The sequence below is a fragment of the Danio rerio genome, chromosome 24, assembly GCF_052040795.2.
Source record: "Danio rerio strain M-AB ecotype USA chromosome 24, GRCz13ab, whole genome shotgun sequence".
Classification (NCBI taxonomy): Eukaryota; Metazoa; Chordata; class Actinopteri; order Cypriniformes; family Danionidae; genus Danio; species Danio rerio.
The window spans coordinates 33,019,070-33,039,888 of NC_141044.1; the positions used below are offsets into that span (position 1 = coordinate 33,019,070).

At 34.0% G+C, this 20,819-nt stretch overlaps 1 protein-coding gene across 2 annotated transcripts in view; it reads right to left on the reverse strand.

The window, feature by feature from the left end:
• vav3a (vav guanine nucleotide exchange factor 3a) overlaps nucleotides 1–20,819 on the reverse strand; it is a 160,869-nt gene that overhangs the window by 128,359 nt on the left and 11,691 nt on the right. For both annotated transcript variants that reach the window (XM_087309779.1, XM_087309778.1), the window contains exon 2: nucleotides 214–330. In XM_087309779.1, the coding sequence (XP_087165905.1) occupies nucleotides 214–330 (117 nt within the window). The remainder of the gene's footprint in view (nucleotides 1–213; nucleotides 331–20,819) is intronic.

A 20,819-nucleotide genomic window follows, 5' to 3' on the forward strand; every position in this document is an offset into this window, starting at 1 on the left:
AGCATCTCTCAACATAATCAACTGAGACGCAACACCGCAAAAACACCAGCAGACTCAAACTCAGACACATCTGGGAATAAGATGGATGATCGTGGCATTAGAAACAGTTATATCATGCCGGTTTGCTGAGGCTTGGAAAATGGGGCGAGTAAAAATATGTGTGAAATACGGCACTAGTGAGAGTTGAAAGTGAAATAAACTGGAGTGTCTTACCTTTCCGAAATCCCGAACATCGAACAAATCGAACGCTTCGAACAGCTCGCTTTTCTTCATGCCGAATATCTCTGAGCAGGCGTGCAAAAATGTCCTGATGTTCTTCAGGCAGAGAAACTAGACAAGAAAGAAAGGAAGACAACTTTAATTGATTTGAAAAATTCATATTGAAGTTAAATGTTGTGGAAATTTAAATTTCTATCATCTAATTCCAAATGAATAATAATCTACGTATAGCTGAAAAGTAATATTCTTTGGTTTTTAATTATATAATTTCATTGACATGCCAGCTAGGAGAGACATTTAACCTTTGCCTTGCTGACTACAGGCTAAGCCAAAGTGATGCAATTATCAGTTACACAGCATGGCTGTATCTATTGTCTTCCCTGTCTCCAGAACATCATTTGCACATTGTTGTAATGATGTACTTATATATTGATGAGATCAGACCTGAAGAAGGCATGGCACCCAGACTTCATTTGCATGCTTTGTTTGACTGTCCCCACCATGACTGACCTCACCTACTTGCTGTAACATGTATAACATGTATTATGTTTGCTGTGGAGTTTAGAGTTTGCTTTCGATGATGCCACAGCCACGCTGAGTTCTTCTTATTAAAAAGGATTCTGCTTTGAAGACAACCGAATGATTCTCCCTGGTTTTTGGGGCTCTTAGAAGTTTACAACAATGTCATGTGAAGAACAATAGTGAATTTTATAAGTACATGCATCATTTCATGCTCACTTAACCAGCCATACAAAAGGATATTTGAACAGATTGTTTTAAGATTTTTTTACACCAAAACATGCATCATTATATATGTTCTGTCTGGTTCTCGGTTCTGATTGACTGATAGCCGTGCGATATTCTGCAATAACAGCACTCATACAGCCTCCTCACTCTTGTGTATTACTCCACCCACATAGAGTGACAGCAGATCAATAGACTCACTACAGTTTGACAAATATTGCAGCTGTTGGACAACATAATGTACTTTTGAGGCCTTTTGAGGTGAAAATGTGATTGTTTAGATTGCATCTATAAAGTTCATCTATAAGGATAGTGCCTATTTTTAATATTTATAATTTCAGAGATTCAGCGCGTTGACTTCAATCAGCCTGTCATACTGAGCAAAGACGGATGACGTTCTGCAACAAGATGGGAACAGAGACCGCATAATAAGCCCTTAGAGGATAAAAACTCAGTGTAATTTCAAACTACAGTTGATCAAATCATTTTAAAACTTGTAACTGCTGTATTTCTACCAAGCGGCAACCTCCCACTCTCCATCGTGAAGCTAATACGGAACTATTATTACTAATTGTAATAGTATTACTAATAGTAACTGAAACTGCAATTCATCAAAATTCTGCTAGTTCTGGCTCCATAATAAAGCAAATTTCTATTGAGCCCACTGTTAAAATGGCCAACTTTACAGCAGACAAAACAGACTAGTACAAAAAACAATTGCCCGTTGAAACAAATGCAACAAGTTGTTTTCTTGCATAAGCGGAAATGCAAGCAATCTGGGTTAGTGAAAGTATCTTTCAAAAGTGCATTAACTGCACAGACAAAAGAAAAGTTTTTGACTGCCTAGCTACTAATGGTAACGTTATATCATCATTCGTGATACAGTCAACCACCTAAATTAGTATAATAGTTATATAAACACACACATTCAGTTACAATAAAAACAGTATTGTTTTCTGCAGTAGCTTAAATAAATCCTAAACATTAAAAATGCTTATTAAGAAAGCGTTTTTTTACATTGCAAGATGCTCCAAAACTGTATTAAAACACAGTTAACTCCCAAAACACTGTGAACTCATTTATGTGAATGTGTTAATGAAAAACCATAAACATTATCTCATTTGCATCTTACAACTCAAAGAGTATTTTCATAGTCAGGGAGCACAATAAACCAAGAAAGGTCCCGACTTCTGCCAGAAAGTCAAACATGTTGATTTTTCTCCAGAAGAATGGTTAAAAACGGAGTCATTTTCCTTCAAACCACTAGGCTACATTCTTTTAAAGGAAAAAAAAAAAGATTTGTTTTACAATTATTGGTTTTGTTTTGTTTTGTTTTACATTAAAAACGTAATAATAAAACAAAGTGTTGTTAATTCTGTTCAATTTGTTTGTTTGTTTGTCAATTCATAAAAAAAAAAAAATAAAAAAAACACTACAAAAAATACCGATAGGAGAATTGTTACCGAACCGATATGGGGTATCGATAAAAGTAGTAATACCGTTAAAACCTTAATGATACTCATCCCTACATATGGTTGGTCAAGATTTGATTAGAAAAGGAAGTATGAGGTGATGTAAAAAAAAAATATGTTGATCCATTTAGGTGGAAGTGACAAACACCAAGCTTTGGATGTTTATATCTGTTTTTTCTCCTAGTTTTGTAGCAACCTTGCTTATAGATATCCTTAAAATGAACACATTAACATCTGAAAAAATGTAATTGCAATTTAAAAAAACTTAAAACTTGTTTTTTTCAAACTCAATCATTCAAGTCACTCCCAAATCTAATTAAACACAAAGACATATGGGAACTATAACTAATAAACCATAATGGAAAACAAGAGTACCACAGAAAAGCTCTCAGTGAGATTTAATTTAATTCCCATTCCTATTTCATGCAATGCTTGTGTTCTGAATTATGACTAATGACTTCACCAAACAGCAAATGACTGGCGGAGAGTCAAACACATTCATCGAGAAGCGTCTGTTGACTCACGACTTCAGATCTGTTACAAAACTGATAGTTTAATCAGATCTCCAGAGTCACAATCTCATCGCCGGTCTCATCTGACCATGAAACTCGAGGGTAACTCATGCTATCAAAAACAGAATCAAAAATGCACTGAATCAAACTCAACATCTGAGTCCTTCTGGTTGTTTGAGTGAACAAAATGTTATGTTCATTAAACGTGCTGTATGAAAGTTTTTGACTCTTCTGAAGCATAAAAATACCATAATATGTTTGCAGATATTAAAGAAACACCTTGAGTAAACATTCTTGTTTATCTGAAAACAATGCTGATTTTAGTTAACCTGCATTAAAATAATAATAATAATAATAATAATAATAATAATAATAATAATAATAATAATAATAATAATAATAATATTACATGGTGGTTCATTCTGCTGTGGCGACCCTGGATGAAAAAAAGGACTAAGCCGACAAGAAAATGAATGAATGAATAATATTACATTATTATAATAATAATTATTATTATTTAATAATTTATTGGAATTATTGGTAAAATCAATGACGCTAAAATAAAATAATGTTATATTTATGCAATGTCATATTATATAAGTATTATTAAATGAATAATTAACTGGCTTATAAAAAACAAACATATACATGGCTATTATTTTTTAATTTGTTATTATTTGGTTTTATTTATTAAAATAAATGTTCTAAAAAAGTTATGACAAAAAAATGTAAATTAAAAATGAACTATAAATAAATATAAATCATCACAAGTCATTTTGTTAAAAAAAACAAATGACTTTAAATCCACCTTTGTTCATTAAAATGATCATTTAAATACATAAAAGTAGAAAATTGTAATTATGTAACAAAATAAATTGATATTTTATTAAGCAAACTACGCTTAAATGATGGCAAATTAGCCTGGTTAACAATATTATTATGAAGCGATAATCTAGAATCTCCTTTTCTATTATGTGCAAAATGCAAGAGGCAGGATATGTTGGTCAACAGGGCAAACATGCATTCTCCCAATAGCCCAGAAAACAGTGATTCTAATCTTAATGGATGTCCTGTTATGGTCTACAGATCGACACCTTTGCCCTCTCGCCGGGCACATTCTCAAGAATCTGTCTACTAGTTACATTATCAACATCCATCTGCTCTGGAAAAGAAAAAAAAGAGCCTCACAACTTGCAGCAATACCAGGTGAACAGGGTAAAACTAATTAAGTATGCATCACCAAACTTTCTCAGCTGACTGATTAAATAAAGAATTTTATTTTATTTATTAATAATAATTTCATTTTATTGTTTTTTATATTTTATTATTCCATTTTATTTCATATTTTATTTTACTTTTTTATTTTACATTTAATTTAATTTAATTTTAATTTTAATCACATTTTATTTTATATTTAAGTGTAGTTTGCAAATTATTTAATTTAGCATTTTATTTTATTCACATTTTATTTTATTCTGTTCTATTTAATAATTTATTTTATTTTATTTAACATTATTTTACATTTTATTTCACATTTTATTTTATTTACATTGTATTTTATTTAAATGTTATTTGACATTTTATTAAAAACGTTATTTAATTTTATTAACATGAATTTAATTTTCTATATGGTTCTATTGTATTTTATATTATTGTATTGTATTTTATATTTCATTTCATTTTACTTTTTTATTTTACATTTTATATTATTTTTACATTCATTCATTCATTTTCTTTTTGGCTTAGTCCCTTTATTAATCTGGGGTCGCCACAATGGAATGAACCGTCAACTTATCCAGCATATGTTTTACGCAGCAGATGCCCTTCCAGCCGCAACCCATCACTGGGAACCTCTCATACAAACTCATTCACAAACACACTGATGCACTACTGTTAATTTTAGGATACAAAGTTCACCTATACCTTGTCTTTGGACTTGTGGGGGAAACTGGAACACCCATAGGAAACCCATGTGAACACTGGGAGAACATGCAAACTCCACACAGAAACACCAACTGACCCAGCCGAGGCTCAAACCAGCAACCATCTTACTATTATTAAAATTTTTTTTTTTTTAATTTCTATATTATTTTATAGTGTTTTATATTTTATTGTGTGTTATTTTATATTTTATTTAACTTTTTTATTTTACAATTCATTTGATTTTTAATTTTATTTCATATTACATTTTATTTTATTTACAGGCCGACACGGTGGTGCAGTGGGTAGCACGTTCTCCTCACAGCAGGAAGGTCGCTAGTTCGAGCCTCAGCTGGGTCAGTTGGCATTTCTGTGTGGAGTTTGTATGTTCTCCCTGTATTCGCATGGGTTGTGGCTGGAAGGTTATCCGCTGCGTAAAAACAATTTTTATTTTACAATTTTTATTTATTTTAAACTTTATTTTATTTAATATTGTATTTTATTTTAATGCTATTTTAATAATATGAAATTAATTTAATTGTCTATAGTATTCTATTGTATTTTATATTATGGTATTACATATTTTATTTTTATTTTATTTAACTTTTTTATTTTACATTTTATTTCAAATATAATTCAATTTTATTAATATGAATTTAATTAATTAATTAATTTAAGTAATTTCTATATTATTTTATTGTATTTTATATTATTGTATTGTACTATATATATATATATATAGTATATATATATATAGTTATAGTTACTATATATATATATATATATATATATATATATATATATATATATATATATATATATATATATATATATATATATATATATATATATATATATATATATATAGAGAGAGAGAGAGAGAGAGAGAGAGAGAGAGAGAGTTTTTTTTTTTACTTTTTTACATTTTATTTTATTTTATTTTATTTTATTTTTTATTGCTTTTAACACCTCAAAGGTTTTTGAGATTTTGGGAATCTCTTATCATCACGCTTTTATTACATATTTCAGCAAATGCAGCCAAAAGATAGAGCTCTAAGTCTAAGACAACTCTAACTAACACCTCTAAAAATTAAAAGCAGTAAAAGCATTTTCTGAAAAACCAAAAAGCTCAAAATCTCAAAACTGTCAGGTGCATGAAATATCATTTTAACCAACAGCATCTAGCCTTAAGCAACATGAGGAAATGAACCACCTTCACTTCAGTCTTCTGTAGCACCTGTGAACTTTGTAAGAGAAAGTGCTCATGTCATAAAATGAAGTACAAGAATCTTCCAACTATGAAATCAGACTCATCTTCTGGTATATTATGAGCAGAAAACATCAATCTGGCAAATTCATTAGGCTCATTTTTTCTTCTTGCATACAAGCAAATAAGTCTTATCAGTGCAAAGCTTGCAGATCTAAAGCGACACATGCTCTAGCTTTCGGTTGCCTTTGCCCCTGTACAGATGACTTCAGCAGAAGCCCCAGGGCCACACTTATACACAGATAAGACAAGCTCAGCGCGCAAATCTACTTGACTGTTTACACTTGTTTGGTTTCAATACATTATCAGACAGGCACATCTCCCGGTTGCCCTGGAGTCTTTGGGAGTCTGCAGGGTCTGAAGGAAACTAGATAGAAACAGAGAGGAAGACGAAAAAACAGAGAGACCAAGATAACAGAAATATAGTCGAAGAATATTTGCTTATGCTCTTTTTAAGAAATTAAACTTTTATTTTAAAGGCTTCAGAATGGAAGTTTTACATTTTTATATATACAGTTGAAGTCAAAATTATTAGCTCTCCAGAATTTTATTCCCCAATTTCTGTTTAGTGGAGAGGAGATATTATTAACACATTTCTAAACATAATAGTTTTAATAACTCTTTTCTAATAACTAATTTCTTTCATCTTTGCCATGATGACATTGCATAATATTTTACTAGATATTATTCAAGATACTAGTATTCCGATTAAAGTGCATTTTAAAGGCTTAACTAGGTTAATTAGGTTAACTAGGCAGGTTAGGGTAATTAGGAAAGTTTTCCTATCAAATAAAAAGGTAATCCTATTCTATTCTTAATCCTAAATAATTCAAATGAATCACTGACTTCTGTCTTCATTAATTTAAAAAGTAACACTTTCAATAAGGGTGACTTTCAGTACACTTTCAGTTAATGGATTAGTTACATGAACTAACAATGAACAACACATTTATTAAGCATTACTTAACCTTTGTTAATATTACTAAACATTTATTAATGTGTTAGCTAATGCATTAGTAAACATGATCAAATGATACACAAGGACTTTGTTCAGCATTACTTAATCTTTGTTAATGTTTATTTACACATAATATAATACATCTCTTTACATGAACAGCTTAATTAGTTAATGTTTACTTACTCATTAACTAAAGTTAACTAATGCACCCCTATAGTAAAGTGTTCTCTATTCGGAAAACAGATTTCTTTACTATTTAAAATGGCATCTTTCCATATTTTTTATGCAAAAAAAGTAAATACATTTTTTTTCACATACTTTAGGAATGGTATAGCAGAAACTTTTGCCAGTTTTAAAACCTTAACTTTTCCAAACCCTTTCAAGAAACCTTGAAAACGGTTATCATCCCATGCCTAGCTCTGGATACGTTTCGCTGTACGTTTCATATGACAAATCCACTAGTGGGCGCTATTTACGTTTTAGCTTCGTACTTCGTTCCTTTTGGGTTTTCAGATAGGGCTGCACGATATTGGAAAAATGTGACACTGCTATAATTTAGTTTGCTGCGATATACAGGGTAATTTAAAAAGAATACAGCAACTTTCAAAATTTGTATTTAATCAAAGAAACATGATGGAATCTTGGGTAATTAATCATAGTGAAGAGAACTTAACGTTTTTTTGTGTAGAAAACAAGTTCATAGATGTTCATTATGACCCCCTCTTCTTTGCAGAGTTTTCGATTTTCAAAGTTGTGGTGTTCTTTTTGAATCACCCAGTATATTGCGATATGAATATAATTACGGCAGATTTGAATAGCTCTTTCATTAATTCAGATTGACCGAGATGACTGCATCTTTTTTTCCATGTAGTGCATCTGCATAAATTATAGTAAATTACAAGCAAAATAAATAAAAAGTGCTTTACTGTGTGGTTTTCTGGGGAGTCTAGTACTGAAATTGAACAATCAAATATAAAATAAGATGGTTATAATTGTATAATTAATTTAAACATATACACACACACACACACACACACACCTACACACACACACACACACACACACACACATATATATATATACATATATATATATATATATACATATATATATATATATATATATATATATATATATATATATATATATATATACATATATATATATATATATATATATATATATATATATATATATATATATATATATATATATATATACATATATATATATATATATATATATATATACATATATATATATATATATATACATATATATATATATATATATATATATATACATATATATATATATATACATATATATATATATATATATATATACATATATATATATATATATATATATATATATACATATATATATATATATATATATATATATATATATATATACATATATATATATATATATATATATATATACATATATATATATATATATATATATATATATATATATATATATATATATATATATATATATATATATATATATATATATATATATATATATATATATATATATATATAAATGTTTTAATCTTTTAATAAATAACGCAATCCTGCGATGTGACTATTGCAGTTACCCACATTGCGATATTGCTGCTCAAACAGTACAGTTATACTGTAGTTTCAGATGTACATCCTTCCTATACACGTCTACGAGAAGGTAGGGCTTGTCATATAGACCGCCAAACCCAAGTTCTAGTATTTTCAGAAGCAAAAGTATAAAGAATAGAGTTCTGCGACCACATAGTTTTACCTTGATTTTACATTACTTTTATCTGTTTGGTGGAACAGTGCTTCACCAGACTCAAACCAAAGCAACACAAACACAACACTGTATAAAGTGAGTTACTGTGTAAACTAGTCATGCCAGGAACCTGTCCATATGGAGATAAATAGGTGAGGCAAACATGTTTGATTAGAAATCACAGACATTGTTATGTTGTTTTGAGATATTTATTTGGTGTTGTGCAAAGAACAGAATGAAAATCATCATTTATTTGTTAATAATATGTTGCTTTAAGTATCATTAGTGTGAAAAGAAATACAATTTGTAGGCATTATACTGCCCCCTAGAGTTCATTTTACCTAGAACCTGCAGTCAAACGTATGTTAAAGTATGTTTTTGCAGTTTCACAAAAATACAGGCTGAAGCATGTACTTCCAATGAGTCCTTTGGTTGGTTCTAAATGTAATGTATTCTGAAGCCAATAATATTAAAAAAAGAAAAAAAGATTAAAAAAAAAATTCTATAAAGCTTTTTAGGAAAAAACATTTAAAACATGCCATAAACAAGATAGAAATAACATTAGCATTACAACATTTTAAGAACTTTATTAAAGACGACAACTTTGCATAAGCATTAGTTGAAGAAATAATGGTTTCTTCAATACGTTTGAGAGTGTTCCCTGTTAGCCGCAGGATAGTTTTGAATATAAACGTTTACTTTATAATGTGCCTTTAGACATTTTAAGTGCTGTTTTCTGCATTACAGCCGTCTCTGACTCGCTGGGCTTTATACTGAAGAGAATCCTACTCAACAAAACACCACTTTCAAATCTGTCCTGCTGGAAAACTGCTATTCTATCCACCAACACACTGCTGGATCTCTGCAGGAGACTCTGAGATGTCTTTTCCTGAAGGAGTGTACTGAGGCTAACACTGAATGTACAGCATTTCATCTTTAATAATCACTAGAGATACAGATTGTGGTTTAGAGGAGACATACCATAAACATATTAATGATTTATTTATTTATTTATTTTTAAGAGTATAATTTATTATGTAGATTACAGCTGGAAAATTAGAACTAGTCCCTATTGCAAGACAATTACTCCATACTGTATTCTGAAACACTAAATCTGAAAAATTTTACTTAAAACAAATTACTAATGCAGACAAACCAAGAAATTTACCCAGCAGGCACACATCGCCATAAGATGTTAATGTTAGGTTAGATTTAGGTCATGACATCAACTGACCAAAATTCAATGTCTAGCCAGCATCTCAGGACAACGTTACTTTGATTTTTAATATCGATATCAAATGGTATTGATATTTGGTTGATTTTAGGTTGTGTTGGAAAGTGACCAAAATCCAACGTTGAGCCAACATCTTTTTTTTTTATTATTATTATTAGTCATTGGTTATTTTGATACGTCTACAAATACAGTCTCGGTCATACAGTGGGGAAGTAAAAATAATAAAAGGGGGAAATATACAAACAAGTAAACATGGTAATACAGTCAAGCTAGGAGCAGATAATATATACCATAGAATAGAAAATCAGGAGAAATTATTGATGTAATGCTAAAATGTTAAAAAAGTGTCCATAACTGTCAAAAGTCATCTGACTTTTAATGTATATCATAGGTGAGTTTCTCAAGTGGAAATAACGCACATACTTGAGACAACCACATTTTAAAGGAAGGCACCTGAGGAGATGACCATAATAAAAGTATACATTTCTTTGCCAGATAGACCAAAATCAAAAACAAATGTTTGGCGTGGAAGTCCAACACATTCTCTACTCCACCATACAACAAATACAATTCTAAAGAAAAACTGAATTTTACCTCAGAGTACTTGTAGAAATGATGTATTTTTTTCAAAAAGAGATGATTTTGTCACAATACCAGAAACATTGAAGGAACGTTCCTATAGTTTCTATAAATCTTTTACTCTATGGTTTTTTATAAATCTTTTTCAGAAGCAAGGGTGTAAGATAAACTCTGTTAATGAATTTATAATTGAGCTCGTGAACACCTTAATGAAGTACATTTTGAATGCAAATTGTTACATATTTTAGACCAATCTGTATCTTCAACTTCGTGACCTAAATCTTTTTGAGCCAACATCTTAAACCAACATCATATTTACGTCAAACACTGACATTTTCTCATCAAGTATGGCAATCAAAATCCAACGTCTGATAGACGTCATAGTGGTAACATCCACACAATGTCAAGCTGTAACACGTTGATATTTGGTTGATTTTAGGTTGTGTTGGAAAGTGACCAAAATCTAACGTCAACCAACATCATAAACTAACCTCATATTGATGTCAACACTGACATTTATTCATCAGGTATAACAACCAAAATCCAACGTCTGATAGACATCATATTGGTAACGTCCACAATGTTAGGCTGTAACATCATTAGACGTTGATATTTGCCTGATTTTAGGTTGGATGTTGGCCTGATGTTTGGATTCTGACGTCAACCCGATTTTCATTTCCAAACAAAATGCTACATCCCCACGACGTTGGGGTACAACGTTAATCTGACATCCTGTGTCTGCTGGGTAAAGATTATTAGATGCAATAAATAAGAACATCCACATATATTTGATTTGAATTAAAATCAGACGTAAACTGAATCATTTAATGCTCTAAAAAGTACAGCACAAACTCACCAATTTACTGACACCATTTATTCATTCATTTTCTTGTCGGTTTAGTCCCTTAATTAATCCGGGGTCCCCACAGCGGAATGAACCGCCAACTTATCCAGCAAGTTTTTTACGCAGCGGATGCCCTTCCAGCCGCAACCCATCTCTGGGAAACATCCACACACACATTCACGCACTCATACACTACGGACAATTTAGCCTACCTAATTCACCTGTATCGCATGTCTTTGGACTGTGGGGGAAACCGGAGCACCCGGAGGAAACCCACGCGAAGGCAGGGAGAACATGCAAACTCCACAAAGAAACGCCAACTGAGCCGAGGTTCAAACCAGCGACCCAGTGACCTTCTTGCTGTGAGGCGATAGCACTACCTACTGCGCCACTGCCTCGTCCTGACACCATTTGTGAAAACTAAAACAGTAAAAACGGGTTGGTCAGAAAACAAGAATGTATTATCATGAATCAACATTGTTAACATATCAACATCTATTTAATGTTCAGATCTTTGGCCCTAATATAAGGACAATGTGAACTGTAGGGGTACTTTCCAAATGCAAAGAGGTTGGCTAATCACAAAAGAGACCTAGCACATGTGAAAAAGCTAGTTGCAAAAACTATTTCTGTCAAAAAAAAAAGAACGAAACAACAACATATTACAACAATTTTCATCAGAAAAACCTCATCCAATTCTAATATCTACAACAAAAATAGTTTGTAATAAGTGAAGGGTGAGAGATGACGAATGAACTATGGCTTTAATATGTTTCACAGAAGCTGATTCTAAGAGCCCTGACATCCCCCTAACGGCAAAAGTACCACAAAAATCTCATTCGAAAGAAAAAGGAAGTCAGAGGTGGTGTAAATGAATGGCATCAGACACTTTTATAGTTTTATGTTCTGTACATAGAGCACCAGCTGTGAGCCGTTTGCCATTTTTACCCTTAATTTGACCAAGCACACAGTTAAACAAGCTGTCTTGTCAAAGTAATGTGCTGGATGAAACATGCGTCTGAGAAGATGCTTTATAGAATAGCGAGTGACCCCCGAGCATCATTTTGACAGCAAGCAGGACAGGATACAACTGAAGTGTTCTCTATAAAATACGCTTTTCTTCAATAATATTTATGAGCTCCATTTATCTGCCATTTGTTATAAGTGGACTGCAATGTTGTCAGGAAGTGTAAAGTGCGATGAAATCTTCATTAGACATTATCAGTATTAGCAACAGTAATGTGATAATGTGGTAGAGGTTACTGAGCATATTTGTGTGTGTTTAGAGGGCATCTAATAAATGATCAAATATAGACATCTTGGCTAAAACAAGAGTCAATTTGGGCTGTAAGTAGGGTTGTGCCGATAGCTGATGCCATCGTCCATCGCCAATGGCCGACAAACTTCACGATGCTGAGCCGGCATTGCGATCCATCGTCCCGCCCCACATTTATATTGATATCTTATTATTTGCATGTCATCTTAATAGCAAAAACGGTCTTTTCATGAGCTGTGTTAAATGTTACATACTGTATAGCTGCCGCTTGTACGGCTGACAGCATCGTGAGGATTTAATAAAGGATTATACAGCACCCCTCGAGCTTAAAAATGTGTAGATTCAGTGGCAAACCCTGCTACCTGCAAACCCCGTCCCACAGACTTTACAGTGATTGGTTTTAGTCATTTTCATAGTGAACTTAAAGCCACTGGAAGTCTTTTATCCACTCTTGGAAAAGTGTAAATGGTGGATTAACATTCAGCACATGATCACTAATAAGATGTGCCATTATTAGTAACTGTGGTAAATCTGTCAGTGTTATTTTCATTCTCTCATCTTCAGAGCTTCACATTTTCGCGCTTGTAGCTCCTGTCATTTGAAAGCAGAAGACATTGACCGAGTGGTTGACAGCTGATATTAACTAATCCTTCACGTTCAGTTTAAAGCAGTGAGCCAATAAAAAGAGCACAAAGGCGGGGCAAGCATTGCAGGCTTTTTTACTTCAGCAAGTTCACATAACAACTGTTTTAATCTGTTCCTGAGTGCTGCGTTTGGCGTTTATAGGTGCAAAGATGCATTCTGCATAAATGTCTACTAAATGCGCACACGCAGTGAGGATTTTGCAGTGAAAACAATGAAAATGCATGCACTACAGTGAACTCCAACCGAACTCTCGTCTCCTCCACCAGATGTGGAAAAAGTCATTAAAATGACACAGATCACTGCCTAATCATGGCAGAGTCCTGCTGAAAAAAAAAAGTGATTGATTTTTTTATTTTTTTTTATTTATGGTTTGGTTATGGGAAAGCAAAGACCATGTGGGTCAGGAAGTGAAAACGGTAGGCTACGACGCCCGCCTACGATGACGATGGCATCGTCCATCGCGATGTTTCACATTAGATATCGTACGATGCAAAATTGGTCAACATCGGCCAACCCTAGCTGTAAGTGAAATTATAATAGACGCCTAACAATCCAAAACCAGACTAGTCATGAAATCTTAAAAGTTTTCACTGACATCACAAACAGCTTTTTTTTTTATTTGATATTACTCAATACTCAATATTCAGAAAGGAGGGATGGTTGGGTGCATGCATGGTTGGATGGTTGGATAAATGCATGCATGGTTGGATGGATGGATGCATGTATGTTTGTATGGATGCATTAATGCATGCGTGGTTGGATGTATGGATGCATGCAAGGTTGGATGTATGGATGCATGCTAAGGGTGGAGCTGAACCCGAATACGGTATTCGGAAAGGCACGAATAGCGTGTTTTTACGAATACTTGATTCAAACAAATACTTGAAAAATTATTTGTATTCGGGAGCAAGAAAAACACTATATCAAAAAGCAGCGTTTCCTCATGAGACCACAGTGCATGCCCGCGTGAGTGAGTGAGTGAGTGAGTGAGAGAGAGAGAGAGAGAGAGAGAGAGAGAGAGAGAGAGAGAGAGAGAGAGAGAGAGAGAGAGAGAGAGAGAGAGAGAGAGACGCTCAGTCGGCATGTCGGAGGGCGGGGCGGAGATAACAGGGTGTCTGGCACAAGCTTCTCCACAGCAACAGACAGAAGGCTCGGCTGAGCGAAAAAAATACTTCACTGCATCACTATTTTTGTTAAATAGATTTTTGTACCTTAATTGGGTTCCAAAGGCAGTTTATAAACTTGTAGTGAAGTTTAATCGGGATATTCTATTACGCTGCATTATTGACGTCTGCAACCGGGTGATCTGTTTAGGCAACGTTAGCTCTGTTAGCGCGGTAATTTAGACAATAGTCTGTTGACAGAGTAACGTTAACGTTCGTTTATAAAGGTTAAAACGATGCTTTTGCAGTTGTGTCGAATAGTATGCACTTATGGGAGTTATATGGTACGTCTAAATTACTGTCTTTTGCAGACAGCAAGATATATGCTATAGGCTAGTTAACCTTAGCATAGTTTCCCGTCACTTTTTATTAACTTGAAACTCCTCAAATACATTTGGGCAACCAGAAAAAGAGTGAAAAAGAGTGCTGCTGAGCCATTTCTTGGTCCTCCACCAGTCAAAAGAAAAAAAACCTTTAGGTTCTGTGTGGAAGAATTTTACAGTCAGTGATGCTGCAGATAAAACAAAGTGATACTGTATAATGTGTGCAAAAGTGAAATCAGCAGAGGCAGAGATATTAAACATCTGTCAACATCTTCTTTCCATAATCATTCATTCATTTCTTTTCGGCTAAATCCCTTTATCAATCTGGGGTTGCCACAGTGGAATGAACCACCAATTTATCCAGCATATGTTTTATGCAGTGGCTGCCCTTCCAGCTGCTACCCAGCACTGAGAAACATCCATACACTCTCTTTCACACACATACAATAGGGACAATTTAGCTTACCCAATTCACCTGTATTTCATGTGTTTGGACTGTGGGGTAAACCGGAGCACCCGGAGGAAACCCATGCCAACATGGGGAGAACCCAGTCGGGGCACGAACCAGCAACCTTCTTGCTGTCAGGCGACAGTGCTACTCACTGTGCCACCGCGCAACCTTCTATGTAATGTATTATCACATGCACTAAAAGCATCCTTTCCTGATACTGTCTGTGAACCCCCCACAAGCATCAATGTGGCATATCTATAATTTATATAATGGGTATAATTAAACAATACTTTCACTATAACGTAAATTAGAAGTGTAATAGAAAAAATATATATTTTTGCGCCATTTTGAATTTTACTCGAATACAAATACAAATACAAATACTTTTCCCCCCTCAACAAATACAAATACAAATACCGGCTGCTCCGCACATCCCTAATGCATGCATAGTTGGACGGACGGACGGATGAATGGATGGACAGACGGACGGATGAACGTATGAACGCAAGCATGCATGGTTGGATGGATAGATACATTAATGCATGCATGGTTGGATGGGTGGATGCATGGATGGATGGATGGATGGAGGATGGAGGAAATGGTAAAACACTAGATACACAGAACTATATAATACAAAATATATCAGATAAAATGATAGACAAATAATAGATGGACAGAACAATGTATAATTGATGGACAGATGCAGAAAACATTATCAAGAAATGATTCATAAAAAACAAACAGAACAGTATGATGAATGATAGAATGATAGACAGAACGATGGGTGGACAGAACAATATATGGACTGATAGTAATGTTATAGTACACTAGATGGACTGATAGTAAGACATATCGACAGAACAGCCAGACAGAATGATGAATGGATGGTCAAAGATAGAGAGAACAATAGAATAACAAATAGAAAGATTGATATTTCAACTAAACATCCACAAAATATAAAAGGTCTAAATATCTCCAGCTAATCTGAAGGTTAAGTGCACATTTTCTCTTAGCTTCTTATGCTACTCTCCATACAAAATCTTTAATCAGATACAGTATGTTTAGCACAGCCCTGTAACAGTTTGCTGTAGTGAACAAAGCAATATTCTACCCCCCCCAAGAAATCGATGTTGACCTTGGATACATGCAATGGATTGATTTTTCTTAGCATATTTCCGATGCAGCAGCTGATTGCTCTTATTAAGTATGGACGCTTGCTCTGAGCGGCACATGGTAATGCATTTGGTGAAATGTACAGGCGGACTGAAGATAAACACTGGCTGGTGGCTAAATTGTCATCAGTAGCAGATCTGTGGTGAATTGCCCTTCACAGTGCACTGCACACTGGGAGAGGTGAACCGTCAGGGCAATGGGAAAGATGTCAGACGGTTAGAATCAGACGGCCTGTGCTGAAACACAATGTTCAGAATAGCATACTACTTATACTGCATGAGCAAGCAGATCTTCTGTGGTCATAGAAAAGCTACCAACGAAGAAATGTGTGCAAGACAAAACACTAAGTTATACCTTGTACAACATCATTATATAGAGAAACAAACAGGCCAGAAGAGTTACCAAATGTAAAACCTAGCATTAGGTGTTTCGTAAATAAAATGGATGGAAATTAGAAAATAGAAATGATTTCTGAGATCAAAAATATACATCACTTGCTGAATTCATTCATTCATTCATTTTCTTTACAGCTTAGAACCCTTTATTAATCTGGGGTCGCCACAGCGGAATGAACCACCAACTTAACCAGCATATGTTTTATGTAGTGGATGCCCTTCCAGCTGTAACCCATCACTGGGAAACATCCATACACACTCATTTACACACATACACTACAGACAATATAGCCTAATTTACCTGTACCACACGTCTTTGGACTTATGGGGGTAACTGGAGCACCCAGAGGAAACCCACATAAACATGAGATTTAAAGGGACAGTTCTCTCAAATTTACCAAATATTTACCAAGTTAAAAAACACTCTGAACATGTATGGATCTATTTTAACAATCTAGGCGCAAAGCCTAAAGCACATGTCGCAAATGCATTAAGGCCGTGTCTGAATCCACTTTTGCTATTTTAAGAACGGAAAAATCTGCTTTGCGCCGCGGCGCATGGTCTAACAGGACTGAGCTTATTCTCTTAATGCAGGGGAGTCCAAACTCGGCCCTGGAGGGCCAGTGTCCTGCTGAGCTCCAACTTGCTTCAACACATCTGCCCGAAAGTTTCTAGTATACCTAGTAAGAGCTTGATTAGCTGGTTGAGGTGTGTTTGATTAGGGTTGGAGCTAAACTCCCCAGGAAACACCGGCCTTCCAGGGCCGAGTAGGGACAACCCTGTTTTAATGAGTTATGGGTGTGTTTTGAGAATAAACCAATCAGACTCTCATCTCCCATTCTCTTTAAGAGTCACTTGAACTGTCCCATTGACAACATTTTTTTCTCTCTATTTAAAAACATTATTAATTTAACATTAAAACATATGAATTTATTTATACAATATAGTTAACACTATACATATAGTGTTAAAAATGTATGTGACCACGTAAGGGAAATAAATAAAATAAATACAAATGACTTATTTAATAAAAATGTATTGTTATTGTTTTAATTAAATATAATAAAATACTCTTTGTTTGATAATAAATAAAATAAAAAATATTTTTTGTTTGACTTATTTGATTACGTAACACCCAACAATTTTTTTTTCAGCTCATACTTCTTCAAAAGCTTTCTTTCGTCTAGAAGCCAGACAGCAGATCTAATCCCTGCTGCAGGGCATATGCCAAGTTATGTTTGTGTAATTTATACTTCTAAGGGAAAACAGCAAGATTGTTTGATTTTCCAAGAGCTTAGAATTGTCATACTTGACAATCCATGTGACCCTTTTTGGCAGAATGTGTCTGAATGCACTTCAACTGCACTCAAAATGTCAATGCAATCCTTTCATCACCCAAGCTTCACTTTACAGACACATCAGCGCTTTTAGATGAAATGCGATATAACTACTTCTCTGGCATCCTGGTGAAATTCTACCAGCACCACAGCATTTTTACAGCTCCCGTTTAAGTGCTATTTTTAACCCGAGACAAGATAATGCCCATTTCATTGTGCGCTGGGATGTCATTGCTCCGCTGTAGGTCTAAAGTAAATGCTGCTACTGCAAGATGTGTGCAAGCGTTTACTCTTGTGCTGCTTATAATCATCATATACATCCTCCATCAAACCATTTGCTATTCAAGCACAAAATAGGATATCACCATTTTTATAGCCCACTTAAAAGGATGCACAATTAGATACTGCAATCAAATCTCATCATTAATGAGCATCTCTGTTCACGTTAATGTCATCAGCGCAGACGGTAAACGCTTTTACAATGTTCGGAATACGATTCAAATCTCATAAGAACACCGGGCAGGTTTTCCAAACACAATAATCATGGATTTTCTGCAACAAAAGAGCTCTGTCTGAACATGGAAACATGCCTGTCTTCATTTACAAATCCTAATGCATACATTCATCCCTTGGCAAGCTGTGTAGTGTAATTCGCACATTATTGTGCATAAATCCATCTGTAAATGTGTGATTCGCAAAGACTATTGAGAGTATCTTTAATCCTCCTCTCGATCCCAAAGCATTTACAGTAGAGCCTGTTACCTTGGTGACAGAAGGAAAGGTCAGTCTGAGAGAGAGGGGGAGAGAGAATGAATGGATGGACTGACTGGACTTACTAGACCTTGCAAAGATTTGTGCAACCTGAAAATGTGCATTAATATGCATGACATGCTGCTTCTGCATAGTTTAATTTCCTGTATGTAATGACCAACGCTGTCACCACTGAACATACTTTAGGTTAGACATCTGAACAAACCCAGTGGTACAGAAATAACAATACATTAATACTCATATCAGTAACGGAGAGAAGATTTTTTCAACATATTTCTAAACATAATAATTTTTTTTTATTATTTCATTTCTAATAACTGATTTATTTTATCTTTGTCATGATGACAGTAAATTATATTTAACTAGATATTTTTCAAGACATTTCTATACAGCTTAAAGTAACAGTTAAAGGCTTAACTAGGTCAATTAGGTTAACTAGGCGGGTTAGGGTAATTAGGCAAGTTCTTGTATTCGTTCTGTAGACTATAGAAGAAAATATAGCTTAAAGGGGCTAATAATTTTGACCCTAAAATGGTTATTAAAAAACTGCTTTCCTTCTAGCCAAAATAAAACAAATAAGACTTTCTCTACTAGAAGAACAAATCTTATCAGACATACTGTGAAATTTCCTTGCTCTGTTAAACATAATTTGGGAAATATTAAAAAAAGAAAAAAAAAAGAAATCAAAGGAGTGCTAATAATTCTGACTTCAACTGTATATATAAAAAAATAAAAATATGTGTAAATTAAAAAGAAGTACTACAAAAAAAAGTACTAAAATAAATCAATAAATACAAGTACTGTGCTTGGTGAAGCCATTTTAATAAACCGAAGCACTGACTTTAGATCAGCTTTAGTTGGCCAACGGTTCAGTTTATTTCAATCATCTTATTTTATTAATGATTCGCTCTCTGTATTACAACTAGGTCCGCTACTGACGTAATGGGGGCGGGTACTTCACTTTTCACTGCTTCAGTTGCTCACCTCTGCTCGTTTTTAAACCAAACTAAGATCGGCAAGGTGATTCTTATGGCAGGTTTTATCCTTTATACATGTTGAGAGATAAATTTGATTGACTTGAAAAGGGAATATGTCTTGACATAACCCACAAAGCCGTGACTTAGTGAAGTGTGAAGTTATGTAAGATTTTAATCGTTGCATTAGTCTGAATGTAAATCTCCTCATCAGGCAGCGCTGGAGCAGTGTGAGAGAGTGGAACTAAGTGCATCAAGCGAAAAGTATTAACAAAAGAAAAATTCACAACTCAAGTCACTTAAATGCTTGTATTTGTGCCAGCTCTGTGATGATCGTCCACAACTTCATGCATTGGGTTAAATTAGGCGGTCCAGTCTCTGTGTTCAGTCCGTTACAATTATTGTTAAAACCCATACTGGCTGCATAATACAGAGAGTGGAGCAAAGCACAGCAAATGATCGGTAATTAAAAGGGGGAAAAAATAGAATAAATATATATACTTTTATATTAGACCCCCATCTGATGCTTGTATTTGCAGCAGCTCCACGTCCACAACTTCACACATTGGGTTAAATTAGGCTTTACAGTCTCCTTTACTTCCACTGTATCTGTTCAGCTGAGGGAACTGAACCAACCCTGTGACGTCAGACACAGCGACATTCCAAGATGGTTGCGCCCTAGGTCTAAAATCTTTTGTAAAACATGCAGTTTTCTGCTAAATGGTTGCATTAATCGAGTTTGTTTAATATATTTTATTAAAGTGGAATTCAATGTACAAAATA